Raw genomic sequence first — 18268 nt, forward strand, 5'->3', positions numbered from 1 at the left:
GGGTGGATTGTTGAGAGAGGGAGGTGTTCGAAACGAACGGGATACGTCACCTTACAAATATCAGCTCTATATTTACACACATAATGTTGTATATATACTGTGTTTATTGTCCCTAATTCCATTGCACCCACCGCCACGCGTTTATATTTCAAACTAACTCCACGAAATTTAACCGATGATCCCTCATAATTCCCCGGGTATCTGTGCGGTGTGTGACTTGGTGGCGAGCTCGTGCAGTACAGGTGAAGAATAAAATAAATAAAGAAAAGAAGACGTCATGTACATATTATGTGCCTTTTGTAACTGCAGTTATTGTTTCGAATGGCATTTTCCTACTTTCTGTTTCAGTCCAGTGTTGTTTACAATTTAAATTAATCTTAAAAGTAGATTAATATATTACTCGATGATTATTGAGCTATTTCTCATAATTAATTTCTTATAAATTGAATTATATGAGCAATAAAAACAAATTAATTATTAAATTAATTTAATTTTTAATCATTACAGTGTTAACTATAGTGGTTTCTTCCAACACAACAATAATCATAACTCATAATATTATGTATTTTCTTTATGTACCTGTTTGTAGCCAATTAATATTTTGTTGTATGTGTAAAAATTTTAACATCATTATTATTGAAATAATAAAAAATATTGCATATTTTGTAACAAATCAAGTTCAATATTTATATGTGTACACAATTTGAAGATAATATAACTTTGATATATCCAGGACTAGTATTTATTATTAACATTCAGTATTGTCTTAATTTATTTTTGTACGTAGAATATTTCTAAAGGTATGTCGAAATCATTATCCCGTACCGACCGCTTATTATGATTCACTAACTCGAATGTATATGACAGATTAGATAAAGTATACAATGTCCAACTGATAAGTAAAACCTTTTGAAGTTAAACCTTCAATACGTGAAGCCCAAGCTGAGAGCTATAACATAGTAATTTAAGCATCAACTTCGGAGATACGACCAGTAACCGTCAGGAGTTCATGATGTGTTTTGCACTCCATATTTTAGTTAGTTTTATTGAAAGCTTTCAGTAACAAACAACAACAAAAATGACAGATTTTATACTCCCATAGAAATAGTGTGTGCCAGACACACTGTGTCTAGTACTTATTATAAATAAAAATATATATATATACATATTCTAATATTCAAAAAATAATTAAATAAATATAATTTTTATAAGATTCTGAGGGGAGCGATGAATGTGTATTGATTTTACAATGAGTGCTTTTATTTTTTTATTTTTTTTTTTGTCTGTTATCAACATATTTTGTAGTAGTATAATAATGCTCTGATTTCTGACATCAATATCTTTTCTGATAGGAAAGAGAATCTAGTTGGTGCATTTGGGAAGTAAAAATTTAAAACTCCCAGTAATTTTCAAAAGCGTCAAGAAAAACAAAAAATGGAAATGTTTATGTTTTACTCAAAACGAATTTTTGAAAAATGAGTTTTGTATAACGCGAAAAGTAGAAACTTAAAATTTTCAAAACCAGGTGCTAATGAATCTATTTTTGGTTTTTAATATTCAAAATATTTAAACTCTTTGAGTTATTTACAGCACTGAAAAATTTTCATTTTTTATATATTTTTTCAATTATTTTAAATATTTAATACAATAAAATGTAATACGATAGTTATCACACAACGATTGCTGATTATGAAATTTAAAATAAATTTGAGCGTAAATCCACAATACATTTTTGCAATGGTCTGAAGTTTAAATCTAAATCCAAAAAAATTGCAATTTATTTTTCAATTAGATATTCATAAAAAAATTGCTTTTCATAGCTAACATTAAGAAATTTAACAGAAATTTTGAGATACAAATTATTAAACAATTAGTATAAAACAATTATTAAAATAATAATAATATATTCTATGCTACAGTTGAAAAAAAAAGTTCAACTAATTATACATTCATATTTTATATTTTTATTTATTAATAACATACTTTGCTGTTGCACAATATTAATGTTATATTTAAAGAAAAATAATTAGAAAGTATATTCTACAAGTAAAAAAAGTAGGTACAACTTATGATATACCCATCCATCTATTTTTATTAAAAAAAAATATACGTTATGAAATTTATTGTTATATTAAAAAAAATTATTATTTTCTTATTACAAATGTTTTATTGTCTATAATAATATAGACTCTATAATCTATATTATAATATTATATTCAACCAACTCACTGCTTTGGAGTAACGGTTCAAGTATTATAAGCATAATTTTTCTTAATATTATACTTATAATACCAAAATTATAGGATGCATTACATAATTGTACCTTTTTTTTTCAATATTGAATAGTTTTTAAATATACTTTATACTGCATAGTATTTTGGTGAAAATATAGTCAATATCTCATTTTGAGAAACAAGTGTTTTTTAAAAAAAGAAAGATACATTTTGGTGGAAACTCGTCGTCGTCATGGCGATACTCAAGGAGTGGAGAAAATTAATTATTATATACGCACATATATATTTTAGTTTTTTATAAATGTATAATTATATCAGTATAAGCTATCAAATATTATCAGTTATATGGTGAAAATTGAAAATGTAAATACTATATTTATTGGAATCTCTGGTGCAATTTGACAGAGACCACAAATCAAATTTTCAACTACCTGCTGCAGCTGTGATAGTGTAAATTACCATTTTCCCTTGAATAAGCCTCTTGATGACCGCGAATCATGGCTAGTAACGGCCCGGTAGAGACACAACTTTGGTTGTAGTTTTGTCTAACCCTGATCACTCCCCCCACCAGTGGTAAATACCGTGTATACCTAACCAATGCATTGCGTTTCGAATAATACATGACTTCGAAATGTATACGCGTGGTATATAATGAATACAAGGTGATTTTTTTATCAGTCAACAGTGAACTAGTCCTTTTCTAGTTAAATGCAATTTGTGTTGTTAAAAAATATTTTTTAAGTTTTTGAATTCATTTCAAAACGAAATATCGTTTAGAAAAAAATATTCAATTTTCAATTCCCTATTCCCAAACAAACTATTTTTCTAAAGATAAACAGTTATAAAAATCGAATTTCGGACCACTACAGTGTTTACATTTTTAGATGATGAATGGAGTAGAATGCATCATTAACATTTTGCTACTTCACTTCACCCCATCTGATACTTAAACGCTTACACCAGCTGAATCGATATTCGACTTGTACGCATCAAAACTTTCAGAACAATATAATAATATATTACTATGCTTCGGAAAATGGATTAAAAAATGTATGTTGTCTCATTTATAAACAATTTTCAAAAGTGGTAAAAAAAAATTTAAGACATGTTGTAACAAAAACTTGAAATTCTCTAGGTACAAACACTACACTTTTTCAAAAACACGTAAATATTTACCGCGTAGGTAACTAATAAAAAAAACAACAACAACGATCACCCTGTATAGTAGCTGATACTATACCAGCTAACGTCTCGTTTATCGACGACGATACACGATAACATAATAACAATATTATAATATTATTGTTGTTGTTGTAGCGTACGTTCTTGACCGGGTGGAGGGAAAGGTAACCGCCGAGGGCCGACGAGTCGTGCGTGTGCGCGTGTGATTACCGGCAGTGACATCCGAATACTCAGACACTATGCGCCACCGGTTCGTCTTATCCATGCTGCTCTTGCTGCCGGCCGTCCGGGCCGCGGTCGGTGCGAAAAACGGACCTGAAATTCGACCAAAAAACGGTACGGTACACATTATTTTTTTTTATTCGACGTTTTTATGACAATTTTGCTCTCATCGTCTCCTCCGCGGTGGAAAATCGATGGAAATCGGTCGCGGGGAAAGTCAAATTCTCGCATCGTTGCGCACCTCCTCCGATTGATAAAAAAAAAAAATTAAATTATCACGACGGGTGACGCGTAGTGCGCGAGGCTTTAATATTTCGGTACGTCCTATCGTTTGTTATCGAGCAGTACCTACGCTCATTTAAGAGGATTAAAATTTTTTTTACGCAAAACACCGCGGAGAATCAAAGCAGAGTATTTTCACATGAAATATTTTATACGTCAATATTATTTGGTTTTATTTCCATGATTATATTTTATTTTATTTTATATCAAAGGACCTTTACTGGGCCTCACTGACAGGAGTGGAGGTCTGGGGTTACCTTGGTTAACAAATATTCTTAGTTATTTTACCTACATTTAAAATTTCAAAACATAAATTAACAAAGTGAAACAGAAATTCTTAAAAATAATTACTAATCTGGTATTTAAACATGGCATATATTTTTAGTTTTAGTTATATCATATTCATATCGAAGCGACGAAGCCAGTGGGAAATGTAATTTTTAAACAAAGATTAAAAAACTAGAAATGACGTGGATTTATATGGAAATGACATTTTTTTCTGAATTTTCTATGACATTGCTTTCCAAGCACGAAATTCGTATCGTTCATCAGAAAATTAAAATGTTGACTTTTATTTTGTATTTATTTTCTACTATTTTGATTTTTAGAGCATTTTCTTGCATTTTTATTATATTTTCATGGTTTCGAGGCATTTTTGTATATTTATTATAACTTAAGAATAAATAAAATGCAATGAAAACTAAGCTTAAATTCCTTAAAAAAAAATTAAATATAATTTATTTTATTTCTATTTCTATTTTTATTGCGTATTATTTTCGCTCTTATGACTTCAGTTGACGTGCAACGATCAAATTGAAAGATACAAATTAACGCTTATCGATAACCATGGAAGTTTTTGTCATAAAATACCAAACAGTATCTGATTTGCCAAAACTATAATTAAACACAAAATATAACGTACTATGTACCTACCCAAATTTTATATTATATTAATTAATTTTAATTTTTTCATTGGTTAGGGCATTTTTTTAACACATTTTACAAAGTTTCGTAATATTATTATAGTTAAGTAAATCATTTTTCGTTAAGGATTTTTTTAACTTTTTTAGAACTCTAATATCCACGCCCTACCTAATATTGACATATTAGCCAAATTATTGGGCGTTCAACTATATAATATCAGCTATCATATTATTGCTATTATTAATCTTTTTTTGTTTTAATATTGTGTAAAAATACACATTTTATATTTCATTAACTGCAGTTAACTATGGTGTCTAATGATGACTCCACATTGAGTTATTCGTGCAGTTATTTAGTCTATTTTTTTTATTATTTTTTTTTTTTTTTTAACAAATTCCACGTCGTGTTATTCTGTTATCATTTCTTATCTGCTGTCTTTAACGTTTTGTTTCGTTACTATAGTCATCAATATTATAGGTATAATCTTAATTATTCATGAAATGTTTCTTCTTTTTACATGTTTGTAGACACTGCAAGTTTAGGTTCGACGTTAGGTGGTATTTAGTTGGAAAACATGTCCAGTTACGAGTTTAAAAATTATATCGACGTAAAAATTATAATTGATGGCAAATAATTGGAAAAAAATATATTTTCAGAAATTAAATCATATTTTCCGAAAAAAAAAACAATTTCGTACACATTTTGTCCTATTATACGGTCTTTCGATTGAGACTTCCGTTTCTCTAAAGTCCACACTAGAATAAATCCATGACGACAAACTGTCACAGCCGACAACAACCCCTGAAAAAAACCATTGATCAATACTATTCCCATAATAGTTTGAAATTGTTGTCATACTATGTTGTAGAGTAGGACTTAGGGTGGCTGAGTGGGAAGCATTTTTTTTTAACTAATTAAAAATAATAATAGTGAAGAATTCAAAAATGTGTTTTATTTGAATTTACACGTAATATCTATTAAAACGTTTAGTGTTATATAACTTAATTTTTCTAATACTGAAATCGCTGAGCACCTTGGTGAGTCGATCGTAATAATATTATCGAAAACTGAAATAAACGATGACCTATGAATTGGTATATTATCAATAATTTGAAAATGAAGCAACTTAACTCTTAACATTTTTTAAACGGGCTTATAATATACTTTTAAACATTTTGTAAAGTTTTTAAAAATGAAACCAGTAAATTCAAAAATTTTCAGTCCGGATAATTTAATGTATAAAATATAAAAGAAGTAAAATCATTTTTCCTAATGTTGAAATATTGTATTGGTATGATAATAAACTGGAATAGTGGAAAATAATTTTTTTATTTAAAACACATACAAACAGATTGCGTAATTCTACGAACGGAGACAGACTTAACCAAGTTACAAGATTGAACTCAGGGTCTGAAATTAGCATAAATATGTTTTTGGACTGGGTACAGATATTTTTATTTTCCGACCGATTTTGATTAACATTATGTTTATTAACATGAAAATGAATAAAACGCAAACATTTTAATTAAAGGTAATCAAAATTACAATTAATGATTACTTATTAATACGTCATATTATTATTTATGATTCATACATTTTCTCTGAAGAGGAAATATAGATTAGCGCGCTACGTTTGTCAATATACCAACTTTTTTAGAAAACTTAATTAAAAAAATTGAATTGATGATTTCGTGAAAATAAAATAAAGAAAAGTTTAAGGCATTTAATTTTAACCATTGCCAAAAATGATCATTCAAATTATTAATTTAAGTCACTTACTCTAATGTCTATGCAATTTATATTTTTATAACGCAACTACATATGTTAATTATTACCCGATTGAATTTGTATTGTTAGTATTTATTACTAACTTTCTCGCCCAGCGTTGCTAAAGATTTGTTTTTTTTATAAAATTTTTTTTTTTTAATGTTTATACCATAGGTATATCTATTAATTATAATAGTAATATAACCACATAAATTATCAAAAATAAATATTCTTTTTTCGAGAGCTGAAAAAAAAACTCATATGTGAGCTACCCTTTAGCTACCTACAGGGGTTGATATAATAAGCTATAAACACTCCCCAAGACTCAAAGAATCTATTGGTAAAACTTTTTATTTAAAACATACATTAAAAAACTCAATAAAATGTTTAATTTCCCTCAGAAATTTGGGCAAAGGGCCAAATACAGTCTTAAAATGATACATTTTGCTCAAAATTCAAAAAGAGGACTTACTATTTTGGATTTCCCCATTATCACTGTTTTTTTTTTCATTATTATATTTCGCGTTTTGCGTGTTACAGATGACGGCGTATCAATCAATAGCCTAAAAGATGTGGACCTCAGTTGCGACGGAGGTAGATGTGAACCAGACGGACAAGACGTCGTCCCGTCGTCGAGTTGGACAACCACCAAGAAACGTACGTAAGCTACCCCGCGCCCGCCGCCTCAGCGAATAATAATATTCCTAAAAAACCGTCCGCCAAAAACCACTTTCTTATTTTTTTCGTAGTTTTTTAAGAAGATTTGAAAGTCCATGTCATTTTCCGGGTAAAACCCATTAGTTTGAAAACATTTTAAAGAAACTATGCACCTATATTGACTCCAGTCAACTTACAAAGGTACAAAACAACTATTAAAATAATGAATTTGCAACGACGTACATTCTGTTCCACATACTCAAACTGAGTAAATTTGTCCAGATTTCTAATTTTTTTAATAGAAATTACGCAGAATCAATCCAAATAGTTTTACTTAAAATATGATATTTTTATTTTTAAAAAACCTTGTGCAATTCACATTTTATCATTTTATATTAAAGAATTAAGAAGCCCTTTACGGTAGATAGAACTTTGAAGAATAAAATTAATTTATTTTGAAATATTTTGAATATATGAAATCAATGGAATTGTGACAACACGCCACATTTATTTTACCAAGGCTCATCGTTAAACATAAAGTTGTATTGTTATACTATTAACGGTTGGAACATTAATTAATTACATTGTAAATTAAAATTTTTTTTATTAAATTTAATGTGTTCTAGGGGTTTTCATTAGTTTGCTAACTGAAATATTACTGTCCACATTTCTCATAATATTATGATTGTATCTTAATAAAAATCTACTAGCATTGAGCTACTGTCGATATTATTATATCAAATGAATATTTTTACGTGTCCTAATCCGTTGGTTGAAAGCAATAAATCTGCAACGTTATAATAATATATGTTATAACTTGTTTTTTTTTTTGTATATACAATTTAAGGTAAAGTCATCTTCGCCTCACTATTGTTGGTTGGTTCACAATAGACTCGTAAATATTCTATGAGCTTTGAAAAGTTTTATTTTTATCGACATAATATACGCATAGTTAGATTTCACAAGTCCGCGGAATTCACGTGAACTTTCAGCGAATTTTTTGTTGTGACAGCTGCCGTCACCTTTTGATCTATCATGACCAAACGATCCCCTGCCCCCTCCCCATCCATCGTGTCAACCCCATCTTAAGTATTTCACTTACTCCACTCACTTTTTTTTTATCGACAATTTCCACCGATATATCCATCTTCTAGTGTTCAATGGTACGTAGTTTTCAGTGTAGGAAAAAAACGGAAATCTGGTCCCTCATTTCTTCACTATTGTAAACCTTTTTCTTTTAGGTGCATATTTTTTTGTACCATTCATTTTATTTTACTTTCGATATCCTTTATGCGTGCATACAGGAAATGTTTTGGAATTCGACTTATAAGATTTTATATAAACTATTTTTCATATGGGCCGTGGAGTTCAAAAATATATCGTCTAAATATCACAAACCATTTGTTCTCTGTAAGTAGACACTCAATAATAATATGTTTGTGTTAAATATTACTGATAGTACTTGTAATAATATAGTGGTTCAAACAAATGGTAATTATTTGTCTGCATAAACTGTACTAACTTTTTTTTTCCAAAATACAAAACTTTAAACCATTTAAAAAAAACTTTTAAAATGGTAACACATCTATATAGGTAATGACGTGCACTTACATATTATTTAAGAAATAATTTCAACTAAAAGCATAAAATATAATGGGATTTTGATTTTCTTTGTTGAATAGGTTTTCTCATTCGTATGCCTAAAGTGTATGTAACATTTGTTTATATTTCGTTTGAATTTAATTTAAGTAATATGCATAATTTAAGTAAGGAATCCGTAAATTTTAATTTGTTCGTTTCTCTTTATACATACTGAATATAATTTGTAAACACACGTTTTGTTCAACGTATTGAGTTAACAAACGATACATTATAATTAATTTTTAACTAGTTACATTTTGTTGAATAATAATCAAATATTTTACCAAATTCGCCTGGCTTCATAATTTAATTATTTGCTCAAAATTAAATTATAAATAATAATACATCCGAATAACTTATTTTTTATCATACCCTTGTCATAAATTAATAAAAAATCTATTTACATTCTTTCCTAGCTTTGCTATATAGGTACCAGTAGTTTTATAGTTTTGGATTGATATGAAATAAATAAAACAAGAAACTATTATTTGTACAATGATAGTATGTTTCTACTTTACCGAGTTTTTTTTTTCCAGGGATTCATTATTGAGAAACCTCAAAAAATTTCATAAAAAACCTTTCTGTTAATTTAAACTTATATTAAGACATAAAGGATTATATTATTATCCACACATTTAATTATTATTTTAATATTTTAACAAAAATAAAAAGTGTTAATTGTTCAACGAAACAACAAAGTCATTATTAGTGGTATTAATATTCATTGCCAGCTAAATTTCGTATTATCGATCAACGTATCAGATTATCACCACTGAGTCCGGAAATTGCTCTAGCCTACACAATATACAACCAGAAACTCAACTTAACTACAGTTGACTTTCTTTAAGCACAGCCAATCATATAGTATTACAAGAATTAATTATTGATTACGTCATACCAAAATATGCAAATCGTAAATACGTAAATCGTAAGGTAGTTTATTATATTTTATTTAATATTTTTATCGAACGTTATAATAATATTAACTTTGTACATATCACATTTCCTAGGTACAATTAATTATTTCGTTGTAATAAATATTTTTTTTTGTTCCCGATGTACAAACATTTGTTAATTAAAAATGATTGGCTTAAATAATATTATGTCAGACTGCACCGGTAATAAATGTGGCACACTTAATAATATAGCAACGTTTTTCAACTGAGTATAAATCGTTGATCATTTAAATTGTTACTATAAAATGAAACTTAGTAATTACTTATATATATGTTATTAATTTGACATATGTAGGTACATTGTATGAGTATTGACAATAAAAATTCTTTTTGTTTCCCTTTTTCATAACAGGCCGGATGATAGGATAGATCAATCTAACAACAACTACAAAAAACAAATACCGTTAAACCATATGCCACGTATGCCACTGATCATGATTGATCGCATATTTTATACTTTTAAATCATACATTTTTAAGGTTAATATTTATGCTTACGTTTGACGTTTCTATATTAAACAACCGACAAAAATACAATTTTCAATCAAATATATCATATCTGATTAGTCATGATCAAATGTATTTTGGATTATTTTTAAATAATTTAAAACCATATAAGTAAAAGTATCACTAAATCCTATCACATTTCGACATGAACAATGTTATGAAAATATATAGGTAATTAAAATAAAGTTATTGTTACTTTATAGCGAATTCGTATATTTTTTTCACAACGAAGTTATCATTTTTTCATAACTAAATAAGTTTCTTTAGGTCTTGTAGAATTTTTTTGTTTTATCAGAAACTACTAAAAGCTTACAAATGTTGCTGTCAACATTGTTACAAAAGTCAAATTGGTTTTCAATATTAATATATTAACTGTATGGAACTCTTAGTTAAATTTTACTACCTTCAATATTAATATCTGAAAAAATATACTATAAACAATCTTATTGACTACTTTTCTGAATATTATAGTAAATGCTACTTTCAATCTACTCGTAAAATAAGAAAGCTTACAAGAAAGTGCTGACTGTCTGTTATTGTATATTTCCAGTATATTATTTTTAATACATAATTTATTTAAATAATATTTTGTGAAAACAAAATATGATTTAGTTAGCAAAAATCTGTTCTGATATTATTGATATAGGTATATTGTTTTTCAAAATATTTCATAAAAACTATTATCAAGTTAATACTAAAAATACTCTTTAAATCATGTTCTTACTTCTCAGTGTAACGTTTATTGGTACAGTTAATCAACCAACAATCATTAATACTAAAAGAGTTATTGAAACTGAAGTTATTTCAGATATCTAAGGATAAAGTACATAATAATAATATATTAAAAATGCAAAGCAGAAATGATTAATTTGTTCGAATTTTAAATAAATAACTTTGAGATCAATATGTACTAAAGTTATAAATCACAATCGTACATTAATGCATTAATAGATATTCCAATCATTATAATTAATAGAATCATTGTGCTCACATAACAATATCAAATATAAACCAATAATCAATATATTGAGATGATGAATAGTGAATACTATACTTTTCATGCATTCACAATTCAAAATATTTCTATTATGCGGACGTCACACCCGCATGACGTGTTGTCTACATCTTTTAAAATATGTACAACATACCAAAAACTGTTTTTTCGCGGGACAATTTTAATCCCTCTATATTTGTAGTAGAGTTACCAAAACTCTACAACGTATAGATAAGAACTTTATCTGTGTAGTAGTGTTTTTTTTTTGATAGCAGTAACCAATAATTTTCAATGATTAAATGAAAAAAACAAAAAAAAAACCTATTGTTCTCAAACTGATAACTAAAAAAAATTTATTTATATTATCCAAATAATAAAAACACTAAGACACAGATAATGTTTTTCCCTATGCGTTGTGGAATTTCGGTAATCCTACTATAAATATGGAAGGAGTAAAATTGTCCCGTGGAAAACCGTTTTTGCTCTGTTGTACATTTGTAAGACGGATACCTACAACACATGCAGGTGTGGCTTCCTCTTAAGTAATATACTCAGTCTAATAAAATATGTTTGTTTTTTTAAATAATTAGAACCGCTAACGTATTCTGATGTCCATATTATACTTAGTTAGTGGTTAAAAATTTTAATATATTCAACACGTTGGTATCGTTCTCTACCCTAGGCGTCTTACAATTTGGCCTTGCAGTAATACTCAGATAACAAATAAAAAAATAATAATAATAACAACATTGTAACATATTATTCACCCTCTAGTAAAAAAAAATCCGGATCAGTGGTAGGATATTATTTTTTTTCAATTATCCTTTTTATATTACATCATTGATAAGATGTATTAGCTTATAACAACATAATACTGTACAAATATTTTTAAGCAAATTTCAAATATGGTATAAAAAGTTGAAATGTTTCCATAGAATTACCGTCGGTGCTTCCATCGTTTGAAATTATAAAGCATATTCAAAAAATAATTCCAATAATATAATTTGACATTCAACATTTTTGCAATATTATTTTTTCTTATTATTACTAGCTGAACCCGTGCACTTCGTTGCCCATTAAGTGTACCAACTATATGTGACTCAAACTTTGTTCAATTCGTTATTTAATATTCGGTGTATGGTTTCAAAATTAATCTTAACTTTTCCGTTGCCCGGAATAAAAATTCTGATTCGCAGCAGTACATTATCCAGGTAGGCAATCTACCTGCGGTAGATCGTGGACCCCGTGCTGTATGTACGTTAGTGTATGATTTAACTCTAAAGTATCAAAGTTATACCAAGTTTGTCGTGTTCTACCAATGGTGGATTGATATAATCAATTAATACAAAATCTTAACCCAACCGTACTAAAATCAGATGAATAAACGCAAGCGAATACAAAAAAATTCATTCAAATCGGTCTAACCATTTAGGAGGAGTTCAGTCACAACACACGTACAGTAGAATTATTGCGCTTAGCAACACATTCTGCGATTTATTTTTATATTATATGAAATCAACAAACATGCCCGATTAACCAATAGCAACCAAAATAATATTAATGAACTGTTGCGCCACTGTTGTATTTTTGACATACAGATTTGAGATTTCCTACCTTTCCGGTAGATTTTCCTAAAATTTTATTTCGTAAAAGCCTTATCCTGGCAGTTACGAAAAAAAAATTTGAGCCAAATCAGACCAGCCGTTTTCGATTGATGAATTGTCATACATTTTTGTTTCCATTTTTATGTATATAGATTCTGTTATTGAATGAACTTTTGCTAACACTCAACTACACATATCTAAAACAAGTTATCAAATTCGTTTTTAATTATAGACTCTGAAATGACTATTTCCAAAATTCTACAATGTCAGTGTGTAGGTACGTTTGTGGTGCAATAATTATAAGTGATTACATTCATTTATTTACATTTAAAAAAAGCTCATAGGGGTGGAGGAAGAACCATCTGTGACGGCACTTCAACGTAATAGGAAATGAATGTTAATTTAAAATTAAATGAAACAAATTCAAATAGCTCTCACTTTCCTCACAAAATGTACAGTCTGTTAAACGACAACGTTATTATTTTTATGGATTTAATATCTTTAATAATGACAACTAATAATTAATCAAAAGTATAAACTGTTTTTATTATTATTATTATTATTATTATTATGAACAATGTTACATTATTTCACGTGTGGGTTCATTTCAGCAAATATTTTTCAACTGACCAATAAATCGTGTCCCGGATTCGAACTGCCCCCAATTTTTCCTCGACAAAAATGTGACACTGATAGAGACTGCTGGCCAAGGATATGTTGTGGATATGGTGGACTCAACGGTCAGAAATATTGTCGGATTCCTTTGCCAAGTTGGCGAAATGATTTAATGAAAACCATTACAAAAAGTAAGTACTTTCATACATACTATTATGTTTAAACAATATATTTTAAAAACTGATAAAACGTTGGTGTAATTATACTTGATAAACGTTTGATTGTATGTTAAATAATAAATTCAGAACAATCTTAAACTGACACTTACGATTTCTCCAAAATAGCCATATATTTACATTAAAACGAAATAATAAATGATATATATATTTATATATATAAATATCGACATATTTTTTAATATGTATTTTTGATTAGTTTTAGTACCTACTCGACTAATACTGCCAGGAGTTCAACCGCAGTAAAAGGGACACGAGAAAAGCACTGTTTATCTTACTGCACTTTGACATTACACCAATCAGATACAAAAATATCAAGTGTTATATTATACTTCTTAAATTTCAAAATACATTATTCATTTTGACTTGTTGTTATAAAATAAATTAAATTTATTGCAAAAATAAATTGTATTTTTACATACATTTTTATAAAATATACCTTAACAACGACGAAAGATATTAAATGTCTTGATATATTATCAATGCTGTAACTTAAATAATTACATTTTTAAATATGTGATTTATTCATTTTTATAATTTCAAAAAGTATATTGCTCACTTAGTTGGGAATTCAAAAAAATGTAAACCTAATTGAAGGGCGAGATGGATATAGTAGGTACACAAATGTTCATAACAATTTAATAATTATAAATAACTTCCCAACCAAACCTTGACTGAATGCCTTAAAGAAAAAACAAATTACTAATGAAATATTTACACAATATTATACATGCAAGTAATTAAACGACATTTTAATTTAAAAAAAAATAATTAAAAATATTACATTTTCTAAATCTTGTACTTAAAATTTCTCAACTATATCAATGAAAATAAAATGAATAAAAACTAAGTAATAAGTACTTACAATAAATTAGTCGGTATTGTAATATTCTCTCATGCTGTGTAATACCTGTTATAAATGAAGTGCTGCATTAGACCGTTAGAACTTTGATACTAATTACATTTCTATACAAACGATAACTGAGTAACGGCATTTACCCACTATTAAATCCAATTTAAATTAAATAAAGCTCCATTTCCATTTTCAAACTTTGACATAAAGTTTATTATGAATCCATATTTTCGAAAAGCACTGCATCTGAGTATACCTAGGTATATGATATTAAAGAAACATCAAAGACATTATTATAAATTATAATTTATTACAATTTAACCCAGGAAATATAAAACTTTGAACAGATGCGATAATATTTCTAAAACACTTATTATTTTTTTGTACCTATAATACTTCTCCCAGTAACCAGAAACAATATTACATAAAAATTATAAACTGAGATAGTAAGATCTATTAGTTTTCATGATAAAAAAAATATCAAATAAATGTAAAATATTATTAATAATCATACGTCTAACAAAAAAGTGATAATATTTATTACACAACACACTGTAATATAAGTATTTTTTTCTTAAAGGTATTATGTTTAGTTGAATCAAAATAAAATAAAAATGACTAGCCATTAGCTGGGTAGTTTTTTTTTTGTACTTTCTATTACTTTCTATGGTATCATATCCACATTTTGAGTAAAGCATTTTTTTTTCCAAAAGTTAATAAAATAAAAACCTTTTCTTAAAATACTAATTAGGTACATTGTACTACAAAGTTTCTATACACGCACATTTTAGAACCTTTCAAAATAGTTTTGTTTGTTTCAATATCAGTGAACTTTCTTATTGGAATAATTCCATAAGAATATTTATATTAAGTTAAAAGATATAAGTTTCCTCTCATTTGAAAAAAAAAATTATTGATTCAGTATTAAGTAAATAATATCACTGATCCATCATCAGACTTTCACTGCAATCTTATTGGATACTAAAGAATCATTGTCTATTGTTAAACAAAAGTCACCAACTTCTAGAATAAAATAATATAATAATAGTTGTAATAATTATTATAATAATAATATACAATGAATGAAAAACATTCAAGCCACCAAATAAAGAATTATAGTGATCGATATGGCAATATCTATTTCTTTTCTAATAAATTACTTTTAGCAATACTCTCAAATAAACCCTAAGATGCTAACCTGTGTATACTACCGAGTCTTGTCACATGTGACTTAAATTGGACATAATAATTTAAAATATACGGTCTAAATACGGTTCTAAAAATGCAATCATAAAAATAAAAACAGTTTTAACGACTTTTAGCCGTGAAATCAACCACCGCCGTGTCGAGACTTAAAAATCATCGTTCGCAGAGGGACGTAAATCGGACACAGTACCTAATCAAAATCGTGAGGTCGTAATTTTTTTAAGCACCTAAAATAACAACATTAGTCATTACTCATTATAAACAAAGTAATTAACTCTAGGCTTACTATTCACAATTCGTACCTATGTCAAAACCTCACGGAAATTATTTACATACCATTGTCATTTATCTATAAAAAGTCAACAATAGACATTACGTCGTGGAAATAATACAAGTACTCTATAGGTATTTACACGTATTATATAGTTCTATTTAATTCATGAGATATATTTTATTAATTTTTTCAATACTATGAAAAAGAATTTTCGGAAACTGTTTGATTCATAATATTATAAGCTTTTGGTCATCTATTACAGCTAATTTAAAAAATATGATATAATATAATAATCATGCTACTAAATGCGTCTCAAAAGGGGACGATTAACTTGTATATTCTGAATATTATAAAAAAAAACTTTTTCCACAACATTTGATTTTGATAAAATTATGACTTATCTAGTCAATATAAAAGATTTTGAATATATCGCTTTTAGGGCCATTTTGCACCGTCTACGGTTAAACTTCGATTAAGCTTAATCAGCTGATAACAGATATTTAACCGGGCAAATTTGGCCGATTAAACTCCGGTTAACTTTAATCAGAGACGGTGCAATTGGCCCTTAGATGAAATATTCAATGGATATAAAATATTTATCCATTTTCTATAATATGGTATTATTAGCTTAAATTGATGGAAACGAATTCATAAATACTTTTATCCATCTCCCGTTTGTAAAATAATCATAATTATAAAATATTACTGTTCCGTCAACGACATATACGTTCACATGATAAAAATTAGAAAAAAAAACACATAAATGTTGGAAAACATTTAATTGAATTAGTTTTTCCTGTAAGATTTTTCATATTTTAAATTCACTCACGATTAAAAATATATATATATATATTGTATGAAACAGAGTCGTCTGTCTCGTCAAGCTGCACAAAGTCGTACTTTGGTTGAACTTTTTTTAGGCGCTGATATTATCTAATGTGGCTTGCACCTCTATTACTGAGCAACGGCTCCCCTAGAGTCTCTCTATATGCTGCTGCTGTTATAATTTCAATAATTTCGTAAAAAAAAAAAAAGGAGAGCACACTTAAAAAGTCGCCACGACATTGGGTACCTACCGATCGTACCCAATAAAATACCAACGAATATTATTGTTTTTTTTCCGCATTTTTTTTCATTAAAATGTCATGACCACGTGGTACGAAATATAGGTCGCGGGTCGCTGAATCGACAGGTGACAATATTATTACGATGATCGTGTTCGCAGGCCTCCGGTCCAGCAGGCCACCGTACCTGCAGTGCAGCCCGCCGCCGCCCAAGCGTTACGACCTGTTCCCCCGGAAGTGCCGGACCACCGTGGACTGCCTTCCGGACCTTTGCTGCCCGGAAACCGGAAGGAACGTCTGCCGGCCACCCAAGGAAATAATACGGCCAATCAGGGTCCGGGTGTCCATCGGGTAGGCGGCGTCGGCGTCCGTTGTTAATTACCAGCCCGACTGAGTTTGCCACCCAGTCAAATCTATCGCCGATCGAAATGCAAACCACAATGTCAATCCCACAGAGCATTTTTATAATTTTTTTTGCAAATGTTTTAAATCCATCGCAAAAGACTTGAAACGGCAAATTTATAACACGACAAGCGTCTACGGATAAATATTTCTAAGATGCTTTTTTTTTCAATGCGTTCGTAGATGTTTTTCCGAAACGTTTATAAAACTTTTTCTACTACTATAATAATATTATTTTGCATTGCGGGAAAAAACATTGTTCTGTGTTATTGTTTAATCGTACCTATCTAGTCATTACTCATTTGTAAATATTGTGAATCGCCAAATCCTTCCGAACACTCGAACAAATAGGGATTACGCTTAAAAATTAATTATTTTTGTATAATCGTATTAAGGATCATTTTTGTTATTATTTATTATTTGTATTATTATTATTACTATTAACATTATTTCTATTATCAAAATAAATTATTATTGTTATTATTAATTGTTATTATTTTTATTATTGTGTACGACACATCAGTGACTTGAATACTTAATCCGAACATGTCACCCTCGTCTCGGTCGTCTACGTACATAAAATCCGTAATATACAAGACGTTTATAGATAGTATAGCTATAAGTTTAATTAATACAACAAATTCGATGA

The 18268-nt window shown here is 28.3% G+C and overlaps 1 protein-coding gene across 2 annotated transcripts; it reads left to right on the top strand.

The window, feature by feature from the left end:
- The first annotated feature begins 3578 nt into the window (after positions 1 to 3578).
- On the top strand, positions 3579 to 18054 carry LOC100163122. Of its 2 annotated transcripts, none has more exons than XM_008189587.3 (4): positions 3579 to 3752; positions 7152 to 7268; positions 13581 to 13775; positions 17379 to 18054. In XM_008189587.3, the coding sequence occupies exons 1-4, from the start codon at positions 3656 to 3658 to the stop codon at positions 17570 to 17572; spliced, it is 603 nt and encodes a 200-aa protein (XP_008187809.1). In that variant the 5' UTR covers positions 3579 to 3655; the 3' UTR covers positions 17573 to 18054. The 2 variants fall into 2 exon arrangements, with proteins under 2 accessions (XP_008187809.1, XP_001950694.1); XM_001950659.5 differs by lacking the exon at positions 17379 to 18054 and adding an exon at positions 14020 to 14222 and having other exon boundaries at positions 3595 to 3752.
- Positions 18055 to 18268: the final 214 nt, after the last annotated feature.

Source organism: Acyrthosiphon pisum, chromosome X, assembly GCF_005508785.2.
Source record: "Acyrthosiphon pisum isolate AL4f chromosome X, pea_aphid_22Mar2018_4r6ur, whole genome shotgun sequence".
NCBI classification, from domain to species: Eukaryota; Metazoa; Arthropoda; class Insecta; order Hemiptera; family Aphididae; genus Acyrthosiphon; species Acyrthosiphon pisum.